Source organism: Poecilia formosa, unplaced genomic scaffold, assembly GCF_000485575.1.
Source record: "Poecilia formosa unplaced genomic scaffold, Poecilia_formosa-5.1.2 Scaffold288, whole genome shotgun sequence".
NCBI lineage: Eukaryota > Metazoa > Chordata > Actinopteri > Cyprinodontiformes > Poeciliidae > Poecilia > Poecilia formosa.
Window position 1 is genome coordinate 696,034 of NW_006800227.1, and position 15,728 is coordinate 711,761.

General features: G+C 36.5%; 1 protein-coding gene and 1 long non-coding RNA gene across 3 annotated transcripts; one reads left to right on the forward strand and one right to left on the reverse strand.

Moving 5' to 3' along the window:
* Positions 1–324: 324 nt before the first annotated feature.
* Positions 325–12,548, reverse strand: LOC103151662 (uncharacterized). Of its 2 annotated transcripts, XM_007571840.2 has the most exons (5): positions 12,463–12,548; positions 11,420–11,482; positions 9,800–10,156; positions 9,350–9,397; positions 7,046–8,455 (listed from the first exon to the last, which is right to left on the reverse strand). In XM_007571840.2, exons 2-5 carry the CDS (start codon positions 11,475–11,477, stop codon positions 8,292–8,294), a joined length of 627 nt encoding a protein of 208 aa, XP_007571902.1. In that variant the 5' UTR covers positions 11,478–11,482; positions 12,463–12,548; the 3' UTR covers positions 7,046–8,291. The 2 variants fall into 2 exon arrangements, 1 of the variants encoding a protein (XP_007571902.1); XR_001664722.1 differs by lacking the exons at positions 7,046–8,455; positions 9,350–9,397 and adding an exon at positions 325–335 and having other exon boundaries at positions 10,003–10,156.
* LOC107838646 (uncharacterized) lies at positions 6,087–8,839 on the forward strand. Its single transcript, XR_001664723.1, has 2 exons — positions 6,087–6,838; positions 6,907–8,839. It is a non-coding gene; the product is annotated as an uncharacterized LOC107838646 (long non-coding RNA).
* Positions 12,549–15,728: the final 3,180 nt, after the last annotated feature.

The window sequence follows — 15,728 nt, forward strand, 5'->3', positions numbered from 1 at the left end:
CAGCTTCACAGCATCGCGCTCTGTGCGTAAAACGCGCAGCGTGGATCGACGCACATGGCCGCTCCGCGTCTCCTGCCGAGGATCAGAAACTGGAAATGAGGTGATTTCTGTTTCAAGTGCAGAAATTATGGCATCATCTGCTTGTTCGGCAGAAATAATAACAGCGGAGGAATCACACAGAGAAACAGTTTCTACGGTTTTTACTGTTTGTATAAGACAGAGTGGATTTTTATGCAATGGCAGGAAAACAGTGAACGAATAAACAAAACTAGATTAAACAAAACTAGATTAAACAAAACTAGATTAAACGAAAAAAAACTCACCTGATCTCATTTCTGACGCTTTCCCTCTGAGCAGCTTTTTCTGACGACGTTTCAGTTTTATCTAATTATCAGTAATATCAGCATCTTATCAGGAGATGATCGACATCTTAAAGTAACGTCATTAAAAATCTCCCTAAAGGCAGAACCTGAGATTTCTTTTCCAGCTGATTATTTTCTGCTTGTCAACATTTCAGATTATTGCTCCTTGGTTTTTAGAATATTATGCTCTGACTGAGGATATTTATAAAGAAAATCTTCACGTTTAGCAGCTTCTTCTACCCCGTAGTTTAATTTACAGGTGAAATTAAGCCTGAATAATAAAAACGGCGAAGAAAATCAGCCAAAGTCCAAAATAAACGTTAAGATCTTCAGAAACCTCCAGAAATCTGGGAAACAATTGAAGAAAACGGTTTTAAAAGAGAGTCTGGCCTTTTGTGGAGCTTTAGAAACGTTCAGATAATTTTTACTATAATGACAACAAAACTGAACAGGCAGAGAGGAGCAGCAGCCTGACGGGAAATGATGTTTAAACCCAAAGGAATTTGCTCCTGGTGTTTTGTTCCCCGCCAGCAGAGGGCGCTAAAGATCACAATATGTTTTATAAAATAACTCGATCGCTTTCATTCAACAGATGTTTGTTCACAGTCACGTTCAGTTTTTTAACTTATTTTGCACATTTTCTGTTTTAAAGGAGGCTTACAGCGTTCAAATGACTTTGGGCTCCATTGAGTAAAAATGTACAGACAGGATTTGGTTTGTTTCCGTTCAAAACTGTTAATATTTTCAGGCTGGTAAAAAGCTGATTTTGTGCAGAAAAGTTTGGCTTTTCAGTAAAAAGTCAACTTTTACTATAAGTAGATGTGGTTATATCTATTATAAAAGTTCGGTTATAAAAAGACTAATACTTTTTATATTAATCCAGTTCTTGTGATTTTCCACTGTAGGAAAATTATTTTGGCAATAATTTTACCCTTATTATAAATAAAAAGTCTAGTTCAATCATCTGGACAGGTCAGAGATTATCTTTCTTTGTCCCCCCACAAAAACAAACCAGCATGTAAACACCGAGTTCAGGTCTGATGAGGGGAGAAGAAGTGAAGATATACTGGGAGCACTGGTGGCTGTGGGAACCAATGAGAATCTGACACGTTTTCTTCTCATCCAATCACAGAACGAGCTGCTTCAGGTCATTAATAGAGGAAGAAGAACCGAAGGTCCAGTTGGTCCAGTTCCACCTCTCAGCTGGTGTTTCTCATCACCAGTTCATCAAATAACTAATAAACACGTCAGCTTAAATATTTTTCTGCTCAGCTGAATACCGCTGGGCTGCAGCCAAGAACATCAGAGGAGTGGAAACATGACGCAAACAAAAGATCTGGGTTTGTGTTTCTCCTGAAATGAAACGTGATTTGTGATGATTTCCTTATTTATGTTAAATTCTTAACTTTCCCTAGAGCAGTTCCGGATTTGATCTGCAGTGTAATAGTTGAAACTATTAAATAGTTCTCCGAAACTATAAGCTTTTTAAAGCGACAATTGAATCTGCACTGCAAAAACACAAACCTTACCAAGTATTTTCGGTCTAATTACTAGAGCAAATATCTTGAAACTAATTCATACATAACTTTTCAGCAAGTTACAGGAGTCTGATTTGAGTAAATAATTCCTTAATATTGAACTTTTAGTTCCACAGGCAGATTATTTCATTATAAGTCATTTTTCCTTGGTAAAAGGGAAATAAAATAATCTGCCAATAGAACCAGAGTTTTTTCATCAATAGTAAGAAATGATTTACTCAAAACAAGCTCCTATAACTTACTGAAAAATTACTTAGTAGATTTAAAATAAGTGTACTAAGATATTTGCAGACTAAAAATACTTGATAAAATTTTGTGTTTTTGCAGTGGAAAAGCACAAATTTATTAGATTTATTTTCTCTGGAAAATAAATCTTTGCTTTTGTGTTTAGTTTGTGTTGCTTTGAGAGCAGAATAACAACATGACAGTGGGATACAACTAATAAAACATGTCAGTTTAATCATTTTTGGGCCAAATGGATAAAAAATTAACATTGTGATAAAAACAGAACCGGCTTTCCTGAGTGAATTCCTGAACTGGCTGCTGTCAGAGAGACAAAGGGAAGAACTGCAGCACCAGCTGGACCGCTTCACTGCTGATCCCTTCTTAAAATTAAACTCTGATCTGAGTTATTTATTATGACATCTACAAAGAAAGACTACGTAACTATCACACAACACTAAAACATGCAAGAGAGGCTTTCTTTGCAGATGTCATAAACAAAAACATTAACAACGCTCGAGCTCTATTTGCTACTGTTGACAGGCTCACAAACCCTCCTATGACGTCACCACCTGAACTTCAATCTAATGCCGCCTGCAACAAGTTCTCCAGTTTCTTTTCAGAGAAAATTCAAAAGATCAGAGGATTAATCTGCACATCCACTCCAAAGCCAGTATCAATGCTGTGCCCAAAGAAAACAAATGCAGGAAAAATGACCCAATTTATAAAACCCTAGAAGAAATTATGTCAATTAAGCTCCAGTTCCTGCTGTCTGGATGTCCTACCCACACATTTCTTTAAGAAAGTCCTGCCTGTTGTTGCTAATGATCTGATCCAAATACCGCGTTTCCCCAAAAGCTCCACTATGTCTTACTTTTGGGGTATGTCTTATATTGGAAAAAAATTGTCGAATTTTTTGTTTTAACCATAAAATTAACATTTATTAACAACCTGAACAGTATTGTATTCACCACAAAACAGTTTTATAAAAGGAAGTGCCAAGAATGTCTTGTTACAACACTGCAAAACATGTAAAACAATGAAAAATGGTAAGAACGAACAGCGGAATACTGGAAGATAAAACAGATTTATTCCATGACAACCATGTCATCATTTGGATCAGACGGAGGCGGCAGACGCGGTGACGTATGGAGGGGGGGACGATGTGGACGTGGGCAGGAGGCGGCGCGCAGCTAGATGAGAGGTGTTTCCCCGAAAAGTAAGACATATGTCTTACTTTCGGGGTATGGCTTATATTAGCCGACCCCCCTGAAAACCCCGATACGTCTTACAATCGGGGAAACACGGTAGTAACTCATCGCTGTCTTCAGGTGTTTTCCCCCAGGCTTTGAGAACAGCAGTTATCAAACCACTGATAAAAAAGAACAGTCTAGACAAATCACTACTGCAGAATTACAGGCCGACCTCTGACCTCCCATTCATCAGCAAAGTTATTGAAAAAGCAGTTTTTAAACAATTAAATAACTTCTTAACAATAATGAATTGGTTTGACTCCTTCCAGTCTGGTTTTCGTGCTCACCACAGCACGGAGACGGCCTAGTCAAAGTGTTCAATGACATCCATATAAATACAGACTGTGGGAGAACCACAGTGCTGGTTCTGTTGGACCTCAGTGCTGACCATGACATCTTACTGAATCGACTGGAGAGTTGGGTCGGACTCTCCGGTCCAGTGCTCCACTGGTTTGAATCCTACATAAAGAACAGGGATTTCTTTGTTTCAATCAGAAACTTCTCATCAGAGAGGTCAAAGGTCACATGTGGGGTACCCCAAGGCTCAATCCTAGGATCCCTTCTTTTCAATATTTATATGCTCCCACTGGCTCAGGTTATAACAGGAAATAAGATCAGCTACCATAACTATGCGGATGATACACAGCTCTACATCACGATGTCACCAGGTGACCTTTGACCCCATCCAATCACTGAACAGATGCTTAGAACAGATAAATGTGTGGATATGCCAAAACTTTCTCCAGCTGAACAGAAACAAAACTGAAGTTATTATCTTTGGACCTAAAGAGGAGCGAACTAGAATCAATGCACAGCTTCAGTTATTACAACTAAAACCCAGCGATCAGCCCAAAACCTGGGAGTAGTGGTGACCTCTGACCTGAACCTTCAGAGCCACATAAAGACAGTCACAAAGTCGGCCTTCTATCACCTGAAGAACATCTCCAGGATTAGAGGACTAATGTCTCAGGGTGATCTAGAGAAACTCATCCATGCGTTTATCTTCAGCCGCATTGATTCCTGCAACAGCGTCTTCACAGGTCTGACTAATAAATCAATCAAACAGCTGCAGCTGATCCAGAAGCTGCTGCTGCTGTTCTCACTAAAACCAGGAAGATAGAGACATAACACCAGTTTTAAAGTCCCTGTAGCTCAGAGAATAGACTTTGAAATACTGTTGTTAATTTATAAATCACTGAACGGTTTAGCACCACAATGTATTAAAGATCTGTTATTGCTGTACCAACCATCTAGACCCCTCAGGTCTTCTGGTTCTGGTCTGCTCTGCATCCAGAACCAGAACCAAACGAGGAGAAGCAGCATTCAGTTTCTATGCACCACAGATTTGGAATAAACTTTCAGAAAACTGCAAAACAGCTGAAACACTGAGAGCCTTTAAATCTCAACTTAAAACCCACCTGTTTAGAGTTGCTTATGGCTAAATTAGCGTTAGACTGTGGGTTTTGATGTCTTTGATGTATTTAATGTTTTTATCTTTAGTTTTTATCTATTTATTAAGTTTTTTGTTATTTTTTTCTCTTTCTGTTTTTTTCAACGTCACATGCTGTTTTCATTTTAATTATGTAAAGCACTTTGAAATGCCTTGCTGTTGAAATGTGCTATACAAATAAAATTTGATTGATTGATTGATTGATTGATTGATTGATTGATTGATTGATTGATTGATTGATTGATTGATTGATTGATTGATTGATTATGCAGTTAATAGTGAATCTGATCACGGTGGATGAGGTTGCTTTAGGGAAGGTTAAGATTTTTAACATAAATAGAAACAAAATCTTCTCAAACTAAGTTTCGTTTCAGGAGAAACACTAACAGAGATAATGATCTTTTATTATGTTTGCTTCATGTTTCCACCTTTGGACTCGACGGCCACTCCTCTGATGTTCTTGGCTGCAGCCCAGCAGTATTCAGCTGAACAGGTAACTGAGCATCAGGAGCAAATTAAACAATAAAACCTGCTGGACCGGATTCCTCAGAACGAGGAACAAAGACGTCGATGTTTCACACGCTATCAGGAGTTTATTTTCATCTTCACTTTCTGATGAGAACATTGGGTTTGTCTAAGGCCTGGCTCTGCAGGATGCAAAAAGTATTTTAACACTTTGAAATCAAACACAGTCTTAAATGTAAATTTGTTTCTACATAAAAGCAAAACAAAAAAATGCATAAAAAGTTATAAATAATGCACACAAATTTAGATCATTGTAATTTAATGTGAGTCTGAGGTATTTTTGTAAAAATCACAACAAAATATTTGACATATGTTGAAACTAAATGTCCTTAAACTAACCAGCCATAACAAATAGCATGAAATTATTTAGATGTTCTGCAAAAATAAAGTTATGTTTGCATTTTTAAAAATATAAACTTTAGGATGAACTGGAGATCAAACTGTTAGAAAAGTTAAATTAAGTTGACTGCAGACAGAATCATGGATTTATTAGTTCATTGGTCTCTTAATTTCACACATAAGCAGCGCGACAGCTGCAGATTCAGATTTACTTTTAGTCGTGGAAACTTTACACAAATTTTACATAAAAACAGGAAAAACATGGAACCAGTCTGTTTCGTCTTCAGTAGAAAACAGGATTTTGTTATTTTAGCTTAAATTCAGAGACGGTGCAGGCTGCACACTTCAAAGAATGTGTTAAAATTTTAAGAACTTCCAATAAAAACTTAACAACTTAACTTTCTCAGGGTTTTTATTTTAACAACACAAATCAAATATTTACATGGATTTATTGCAGTACAACAGTCAGACTGAAAAAAGGAAGAATGTTTAACAAAATAAAACAAACAAAGAAAAACAAATCAAACAAAGGAACATTTAATTGGATTAAAATCATCAATCAAAAACACAGATATAAAGTAATGATTACACTTTCTTTTTACCCAAAATCATAAACCAACATCTGATTCTTTAAAGCCCTAAAATAAAATAAAAACTACAGAAAAGCTCAGAAACAGAAACATCATACCTGAGTAAATCTGAGAGGAACCAATGAAACATTCAGAAAGGTGAATGGACTGAACTTACGAAGCGCTTCAATTGGTCGCGTTGACCAATCAAAGCGCTTCATGCTGCAGCCTCTCTCACCTGTTGCACTAACAAATACACATTCATACACCGACCCGACCCGACAGTGATGATCGGCAGGGAGCGTGCTTTTGGGTGCTTTGCCTTGGGGCACAAAGTCATGAGCAAACGCGCATGAAACCTGTGGGCATCAGCACCGCCAGGCCTTTTATTTGAAGATTAGCTTCAGAATAAAAGCTGGTTGGCCTGTCTGGCCTGCAGTCATAGTAAAAAGAACTGTACGTTTGGGGACAGATGTCGGTTTATTCCTCTCTCCTGTGTCGCTTCTTTCCATTGAGGATGATGAAGATTTGTTTCATAGACATTTTGTCAGGAGTTTTTGTGTCTGACATCTTCCTGGGTGTCTTTTCTCTTGTAGATTTGCTGCTACGTTGAGTTTCATTCATGACTGAGATAATCTGCGATCTGAGTCCAAATTACCAGCCTTACCTAACGTGGCTTGGTTTGATTTTTGAAAAATAAATTTTTGCTAAACTAGTGTAACTGAACCACATTTTAACTTGTGGTTCAGTTAAAACTTTATTGTTCGTCTAATCGACTCGTCATGAACTTTAACCTTTTGGTTAAATGCCTTCAACTTGTTGAAATTTAGTTTCTAACTGTAGAATAATAGACTAAATCTCAGACCAAACGTTGCCTCTCTGAGAAAAGCAAACTGATCCGAACGCAACATGTTTGCTCACTAAAGTTGCAGATAGATTTCAATGCGACCAGATGTTTCTGTTTAACATGTTCTGATACGTGAAGCCCTAAAACTGAAAGTGGGTGTACTTTCTTTTTACCATGACTGCATCTCACTTGACCACAAACATGCATTCAAGCATTTTGAGGTGTTGTTTGTAAGTCTAACTTTGTAACAATCACTACAAATGTTAGATCACTTAACATCTGAAGTGTTTCTGTTTGAAACTGAACTAACTCATGGACATATGTCATCATGGTAGTTCAGTATTTCAGGCTTTAAGGTGAAACAACAGTAAATCACAAATATTGCATCTTGTCTTGTAGATGCAATATTGGTTTCCATTAATTCACCAAAAAAAACCTTACACTAGTAATCAACTAGTACAAGTACAAGTTGTACAAGTGCAGTTGAACTACTGTGCTTGTGCTTTTGGAGATCCTCCAAAAGGTCAATGTGTTGTGTACATTCAAGTTTTCTCCAAAGGAGGAATAAAGATGAACTTGAGTACAGACCGAGTCTCTGGGTTAATGTCAAATAGCATAAAGCTACTAAAACTATTTAGCACTGAGACTTAAATAAGATGAGCTGCAGGATACATACCTCGGGATGTTTTTGTGATTCATTTCTGTCTTTTGCAACAGAGAGAATTACTTAAAAGTAAAACTATTGATGCAAAGAACAATAATGGCGGACATATAGTTAGCACCATTATTAGAGTGAGAATACAAAATACAAATCGAGGTAGTCGCATAACTCAAATGGTGTGGCAGCTTAGAGTGATGCTTGTCATCACCATGGGAGCCACAGAGGTGAGTTAGGGAAGAAGAATTTCCCCAAACTGCCAGACATAAGGACATATTGATGTCCCCATATCTTATTTATCCCTTACTGTAAAGTTGGGTTCACACTGGGCGTCTACAACCGTCTAACAAGATCATTTTATCTCGTACAGAATGATAGACGTTACGGTTTGGCATACGACATCTTGCAGGGTGCACAAGATTTTTACTTTTGAGCCACAGCAAAAAGTTTCTTTTTGTTTTGTTTTTTCATCAGTCAGTGTGAACCTGGTTTGACAGAAAGGGATAAACTGAGCCATGGTATGGCAAGTTATTTCTTGTTAGGGGGACCACATGGGTGACAGTTGCAGAATTTAACAATTAAACAACCGAGAACTGCCACTACAAATACAAATAAAGCAAGTGCTGAATACAACCCAGGCCTTCCCCGTTGTGTTGACGTTTGAGGTTTTTCTTGAAATTGAGGCTTTTTGTCTGCAAAAAGATGAAACAAGAATAAATACATGTTTGATGTTTTTAGAAAACACACACATTGTTTTTTTTTACCAGAAGAATAAAAAGGTGCTGAAACCATATTGACCTTCAGCAGCTCCAAAAATGATTTGGTTTGTTGACAAAATGTAAAATCATTCAGAAATAATTCCAATATTAAACTAATTTGACCAAATTAGTGAATTAATCCTGCTTTCAATGACAGCTGCAGCCTTGAACAGAAGAGCATGCTTCTGTGAATAATATGTTACCAGCCAAAGGCTTCAGCAGTTACATCATGTGCCTGAGAAACAAGTCCTCACATACCTGGGTGTGGTAAGAGGAACTATTTTACACCAGGTCAGTAAAAACCATCGACTGACTGCAGTAAGACAAATAAACGCTGAAGGGATCAACGTCTGAACTTCAAGATGCTCAGGCTTTGGAAAGAAAATGTCAGGTTGTCTGTGAGGAAACTGAAACCGACTGAAGAAATCGCTGAAAAGTTTGACCAGGTGTAGTTTAAAAAATAAAGGCAACATATTACAACTGATATTAATTAGATTTTATGTTTGGGTTTCAGTTCAAGTTAATTCAGCAATTTAAATATATTCAAGTAGAAAACATAAATTAATAATGTAAACAAGCAAATTAAGTTGAAAAATTGAATGTATTAAAGGGGTAGGCCACATAATATAATTTAATATTATATAATTTTATAGCTGTGTCAAGTTCAGTTATAAAAATACTGAAATTTGCTATTTAATTCCTTAAAATTGGGCTTCCATCAATTTAAGAAGTTCATTCCCTATTTAAAAAAAAACCCAATAAAATCTGAAGTGATTTATTGGATCTTTGCATTTTCAAAAATGTAAAATGTTGAACAACGGCGCTCACCTTCAGCCTCTACATTCGAAGGGATCGTGTCTTGGTCATGTTTTCTGACTGTAACAAGAAAAGACAGACAGGAAGTGCTTTTCACTTAAAAACTGTGAAAGTATATTGAGCTAAAATCACTGACAAAACTGTAAATAAACAACATTATTTTTATTTAAATAGAATAAGTAAATTTTACTCCAAACAGTTTTAATTTCCATAACAAAATTAAATAATTATGGTAATTATATTTTAGTTAAAATCTTTTCACAAATTATATTTACAGTGCACCTGTGACATGCATCAGTTTATATCTAAAAAACAGAATTCAAAATAGTTGAAAGAGCAACACGATTTTTAAAATATGAGGTCTTTTGTTGGCATATAAAAGATAAAATACAGGTTCATCCTGTTTAACAGGGAACTCACTGGTCACAGTTTGATTTGCTTGTGTCAGGATTTTTTGCTTACCTCTGACTACAAGCTCCAGTTTTGTGCGATCTTTTCCTTTTTCAGTGACAAAGGACCACTGATACTGTCCTTCATCGTTCTTCCTCACGTCAGACAGGAGACACTCCATCCGTCCGTTCCTGACCAGCTGGGATGGGTCGCACTGGAGTCGACCTTTGAACTCATCATCTGTGTACGAGTCAGCGTGATTTCTGCTGTCATACCGATAAATCCTCTTCCATGTCTTCATCCTCATCAGATCGATGAACAGCAAGTGAGAGGTAGAGTCAGCTGGAATGGAAACCATCAGTGTGACGTTCGAGTGTTCGTCTGCCTGGTAATGTTGCTGAGTGTCGTTCACATTGATCGCAGGTCTTCCTGCAGGAGTCAGAATGATAAAGTCAGTTCTCATTATTATGTCTGAAAAACTCTAAAGATGAAGAGAAACTGACTTAAAACCTAAACAACAAACCCAAAGTGACCACCATGCTCTCTGGCTCCATACTTCTTATATCTATTGAACTTTTCCACACGTCACGTCCTAACATCAAACTCTGACATATGGAGTGCTTAATAGTAAAAACTCCGAAACATTAATGTAAAAATTTGACAGCTTTATTTATCTTTTTTTTAGATAATACAGCCCAGTTTACTCAGATTTCCATAAGCAAAATCATAACATACCAATTGCCATGCTGCAAAACTACAAACTTTTACCAAGTAGTTTTGATCTGTTTTCTAGTGTAAATATCTTAATACACTTGAAATAAGACAAAACTAACTTACAAGTAACTTCAGAAAGATTTAAGAGTTTGTCTTAAGCCAATAATCCCCAAATAATCATTTAAAAAACTAGCAAGATATTTTCCCCCATTTTCAGCAGCTCCATGTCTATTAATCTTAAAGTTGCGCAATTTGACATTTCGAAAATAAATTTGGTTAGTGAAAATACCGATTTTGAAAAAGAATGTTTGTTTTTTTATACATACAAAGGTTTGGCGCCAAGATAATGTTGTTGTTTTTTTAAACTGCAATGAAAACAATTTTTCCCTTCACACATGTGACCAACAACCGGCTGTTACTACTGGCGGAAATGATGAAGAAGATGACAGGAAGTGTTAGGAGGATGATGGCGAGGCTTGTCTTTTAAAGGTTTGTAGTTTAGTCACATCTGACTTTAATTGTGTTTTGTTTTTTAATGGAAACATCACAATCATGAAATTGTGTTTTTTCAGCTTTTGTGGAATATCAACTAAGTTTTGCTCAAGTTTGGAATTAAAGCGCAGCTCCTGTCTCGATGTACAAAAACACAGAGACACTGTGAACTACTTAAAAATTTAGTAATATTTACTCTGCCATTATCATTTTTGCTTGTTACAATTGCATAACAAGAAGTTGTGCACAACTTGGTGTAATAAAACTGAAAGAAGTTTTCATTTGCAATAAAGAAAAATGTAGTAAATGTTACTCTAAAGCTCACATTACAGACACAACATGTTTCTACATGAACTTTCCCATGAGGATATCAGCTCTTAAATCACACTTTATTTCCTTCTGTAATAATAATAATAATTTATTCTTAAGTTTTAATTAACTAAAAATGTATTTTTAAAAACAAATCAGAAGAAATCAGTTTCTCACCCTCCGCAGCAGGACACAGAGCCCAGATCAGCACCGATAACAGCGGGACAAATATCATTCTTCCTGTAAACAAGAAATTAAATGTTAATTTTATTCACTTTAAATCATGTTTTAAAACCTGCTTCCATTTTATCTGTCATTAAAATGACTAAATGTTTAGTTCAGTTTCACTTTCATATTTTCACTCGGACCAGGTCTAGAAATGATGAATATGTTACAAGCTGCACATTAAATGAATAAAAAATAAATATGGTAACACTTTATTTGAAGGGGGTGAATAAGACTGACATGACACTGTCATAAACATGAATAAGCCTTCATGAATATTTATGACTGTTGTCATAAAGTGTCATTCGGTAAATTATGACACTTTTAATACAAAGTTGACATTATTCAAAATGTCTTTGTTATGACAACTTGACATTAACTAAGGAATCATTACTATTTAAACTTTACCTTTAATAACATAAAGTTACCTAATTTTTAAAGTGCAATCAGTAATACTTTTATAACAAATTTATATGAGTAATGATTTCTTGGTTAATGTCAAGTTGTCATAACAAAGATATTTTGAATAATGTCAACTTTGTATTAGAAGTGTCATAATTTACCGAATGACGCTTTATGACAACAGTCATAAATATTCATGAAGGCTTATTCATGTTCATGACAGGTGTTATGACATGTTTATGATGGTGTCATGTCAGTCTTATTCAACCCCCTTCAAATAAAGTGTTACCATAAATCTTAACCAAACTGAGAATAATTACTCCTTTAAAAAGGGGGAATTACCAAAACTACAATAAATAAAACAACATTAAACAACCAGTGAGTTAAAAAGATTAGAAACATTTTAGTATCAGTTATGATGAACATGAAAACACAAATCCAGGAGAGTAAATTTTAACTGTTTCACAGACATGGAAGATTCTCTTGCAGATTGTTTACATAACGATCGAGTTGGCGCAAAGAAAAGTGCGCAACAACTCATGTAAAATTACGCAGAGAAAAATGTCCAAATCCTGCTAAGTGACTCTGCTCACCTTCAATAGTTTCGACTTAAGAGTTTCCTCTGAATGAATGATTTTCTCAGGTTCAAACAGAAATAAAAACGAACTCCTCGGTCCCTCGGTGCTGATCGTCAAGAATCCTCCGTGCTAATCTGTCTGATTCAGATATTAGATTGTTTCCTGCTTTGACTGAGGCGAAGCCACACCTGAGCCACACCTCCATCCTCAGGAATGATCCACTTTGTTCTGAATAAAACTGTCTGATTAAACCACAGAGTCACTTTCTGAACAAATAAACAGCAACGTTTGATTGTTGATTGAAAACTAGGAGCGTTTACACAGATTCTGCAGGTTTTAGGCTAAAGAGGTCTGAGATTTTAAAGAAGCAGACATTTTTTTTAACTAAATGTCTCCTACTTTTAAAAGGAATTCAAAATTCTCATAGATGTAAACATCATTCATATAGTGACTGGTATTTCACTATATAAATGATAAAGTTTTACTTAACTGTAGTTCAAGCAGAACTAGTGATTTATAATCTCAGAGCGCCACCATCTGGTCAAATTAAGCAAAATGTTTTTGAAGACGTGAAAAAGATACATTTTCTGAGATTATTTGTTAATAAATATAGTTTGGTTGAAACTGATCACATCTTCATCAACTGTTGCAGCATTAAGGTCAATGTTTATGGGCAACAATATTTTTTCCCCAACATACACTGGGTTGTGAATAAAAACGTAGGTCTGATATTTATTGTTCGTAATTGTCCTCCTCTCCCCTAAACACAGAAATGGTTCAGCTGCAGAGAAAACTTCTGACTTTAACTTTAAAACTGTTAACTATCTGTTAGTTTTTTTAACTACTTCTGATGCAATATCTTGACCGATTGATAGCCTTGGTAATCTAAAACAATGTATTTCAACCCGCGGCCACCAGGGGGCGCCAGAGGCTCCTCACAAAATTAGAGGGAAATGAGAGAAAAAGCAAAAATAAGAATTTAATGTATAAAATCGTTTCATAATTCTTTAACCATAATTTCCTAAGACATAACATATATTGTTTTTCAATAGTTATTATAAAATATGAGGACAAGAAGTTAATTCAAATTTAAAAAATGCTTCCTCAAAGGGAAATTAAATGTTATAATTCAAATTATACAAGGAGTTATCATCAGTGAGGATGGCTGAATGGGGAGGTCATAGCATGAAAAAGCTTGGGAAACAAACAAATCATTACAGCATTGTACTCAAAATGTACATCAAATGCATGCACTTTATTCAGGAAACAGAGAAATAATGGCACACATGCAGTGACGGCATTAATCTGCGATGAAACCAGTACCTTAAACGTGTGTGACTACAGATGAATCTTTGGTGAGCTTAAACAGAGATGAAGATCAGAGCGGCTTTATACTCAGCCCTCATATGGAGATTTCAGTGGAGGTGTCCAAAGTGCCGCCCAGGGCTCATTTGTGGCCCTGGGCCTGATTTTATAGAGGCCCTCAATCCCATTTCTACTAAATGATAAATTTAGCCTGCCAGCTCAAGGATTTAATGGAAGAGATTTTTGCTTGTTTTTAGGATTACATTTTCAGTGACAAGCTTGCTCACCTACGTTGTCACGGCGACCGCAGCTTTGTGGCTGAAACAGAGAAGCTTTCTGGCATACAGGAACCAAATCTTTCATCTTACGTTTCCATTCAACTTGTGTTGCTGTTACTAACTGGACAATCAACAATTTATCAGCTCACTGCGGAATGTAAATGTTTGCAGATTCACTTTACAGTTTCCTAATCTACGGCTTCTGCTCAGGACTCAGAGGTAACCAGTACTGCCTTAGAGAACGTCTCCAATATTGAGCATTAAGACATCTATTGAGACATTCTCTGCTGGCTAGATCAGTTCTATATGTGAAAAGGTTAGTAAGCAAGCATTCTTCATTGCAGTGGCAGTGTGTGCATAACTTATCTTGAATGTCTCGTCTCTCTCACTCGCCCTCCTGCTGCTGGCGTCGCTGCAGCGTAATCCTCCCCGTCTCTCTCCTCCTGCAGCTTCCTGTCAGTCCAGCTGGTTCTGGTGTTGGGTCTTTGGATTGTCCACACTGTCCCTCAGCCAATGTCCATATTGTCCACAAATGAAACATTTTATGGCAAAGCAAATCAACGAGTTTATCAACAAGCAGGAAAGTCCTGCTGAAGAAACATTCACTAAGTTGAAAGAAATCAACGTCAAGGCATGATTTATCTAACTGTTGCATGCAAACAAGTTTATTCGTCTCATCCTTAGTTGGAACATTTCAAACTATAATGAGAATAAAAGTTTGTAAAGGGTTTAACGCAGTGAAGCAATATAAGGCATTATATTTGATATTCGAAATATGCAAAACTCAAAGCATGAATATATATAATTACATTTTTTTTTATTTCTCCACAAAAGCCACAGGTGTTTTAGAGGAACATATGGCTCTGTTTCGACTTGAAGATGTTGACTCTCATGTTGCAATAGAAGAAAGTGAAACAATAAAATCTTATTGAAGAGATAAAATGTTATTGATTAAAGCCACCAGAACAATGAAAGTATTCTCATTATATTGTAATAAATACACTGGTGAGGAAAAAAGTGTTTTACCTGGAAGAAATAGGTGTAGGGTTTACAGAAACTGGTGATGACTTCTGTTGAATGATTCACCTCCAGCAGCAACAACCACACATCATGTCTCCCCCTGCAGGCCTGACAGAGTGGCCAGCAGGTGGCAAGAGCCTGATACTACAACTACATTGTTTCAGTTACAACTGAAGTAGAAACCAGTGACTCGGCCATTTTTCTACAAATTTAATAAAGGTCTTGAGAATGAGTTACATTCTGGTTTGTGGCTCATTTTTGTGTCTTCTCTGAAATATCTAAGAGCTGGTAGAGAGATGTGTTTTTGAAGCGATGGTTGTTTCTGTCTCTCAACACCTTTTACTGTTTAACTATAAAACTGAATCCAAACGGACAAAAATACAACCTGATGTGCCCATATAATAACTTTAAGAGCTGCTGTACCAATTAATCGACTGTACACGAGCCGTAAGGAAGGAGGCAGAGGACTAGTGAGTGTGAGAGCCACTGTCCAGGATGAAACATCCAAGATCCATAAATACATCAAGGACAAAGCCTCAACGGACGATGTGCTCAATGAATGTCTCAGACAATGGGGAACAGAGGACCAGTGGTACATCCCACTACATGGGATGTACCACCGACAAATAACTGAAGTGGCTGATATCAGGAAATCCTACCAATGGCTGGAGAAAGCTG

Bases quoted from the DNA above. Each gene is read 5' to 3' on its own strand.
- LOC103151662 (XM_007571840.2), bottom strand. From the start codon at position 11,477: ATGATATTTGTCCCGCTGTTATCGGTGCTGATCTGGGCTCTGTGTCCT. The intron at 10,157-11,419 runs GTGAGAAACTGA...TGACTCCTGCAG, and splicing joins TCTGTGTCCTGCTGCGGAGG to GAAGACCTGCGATCAATGTG. The intron at 9,398-9,799 runs GTAAGCAAAAAA...TTCTTGTTACAG, and splicing joins ACTGGAGCTTGTAGTCAGAG to TCAGAAAACATGACCAAGAC.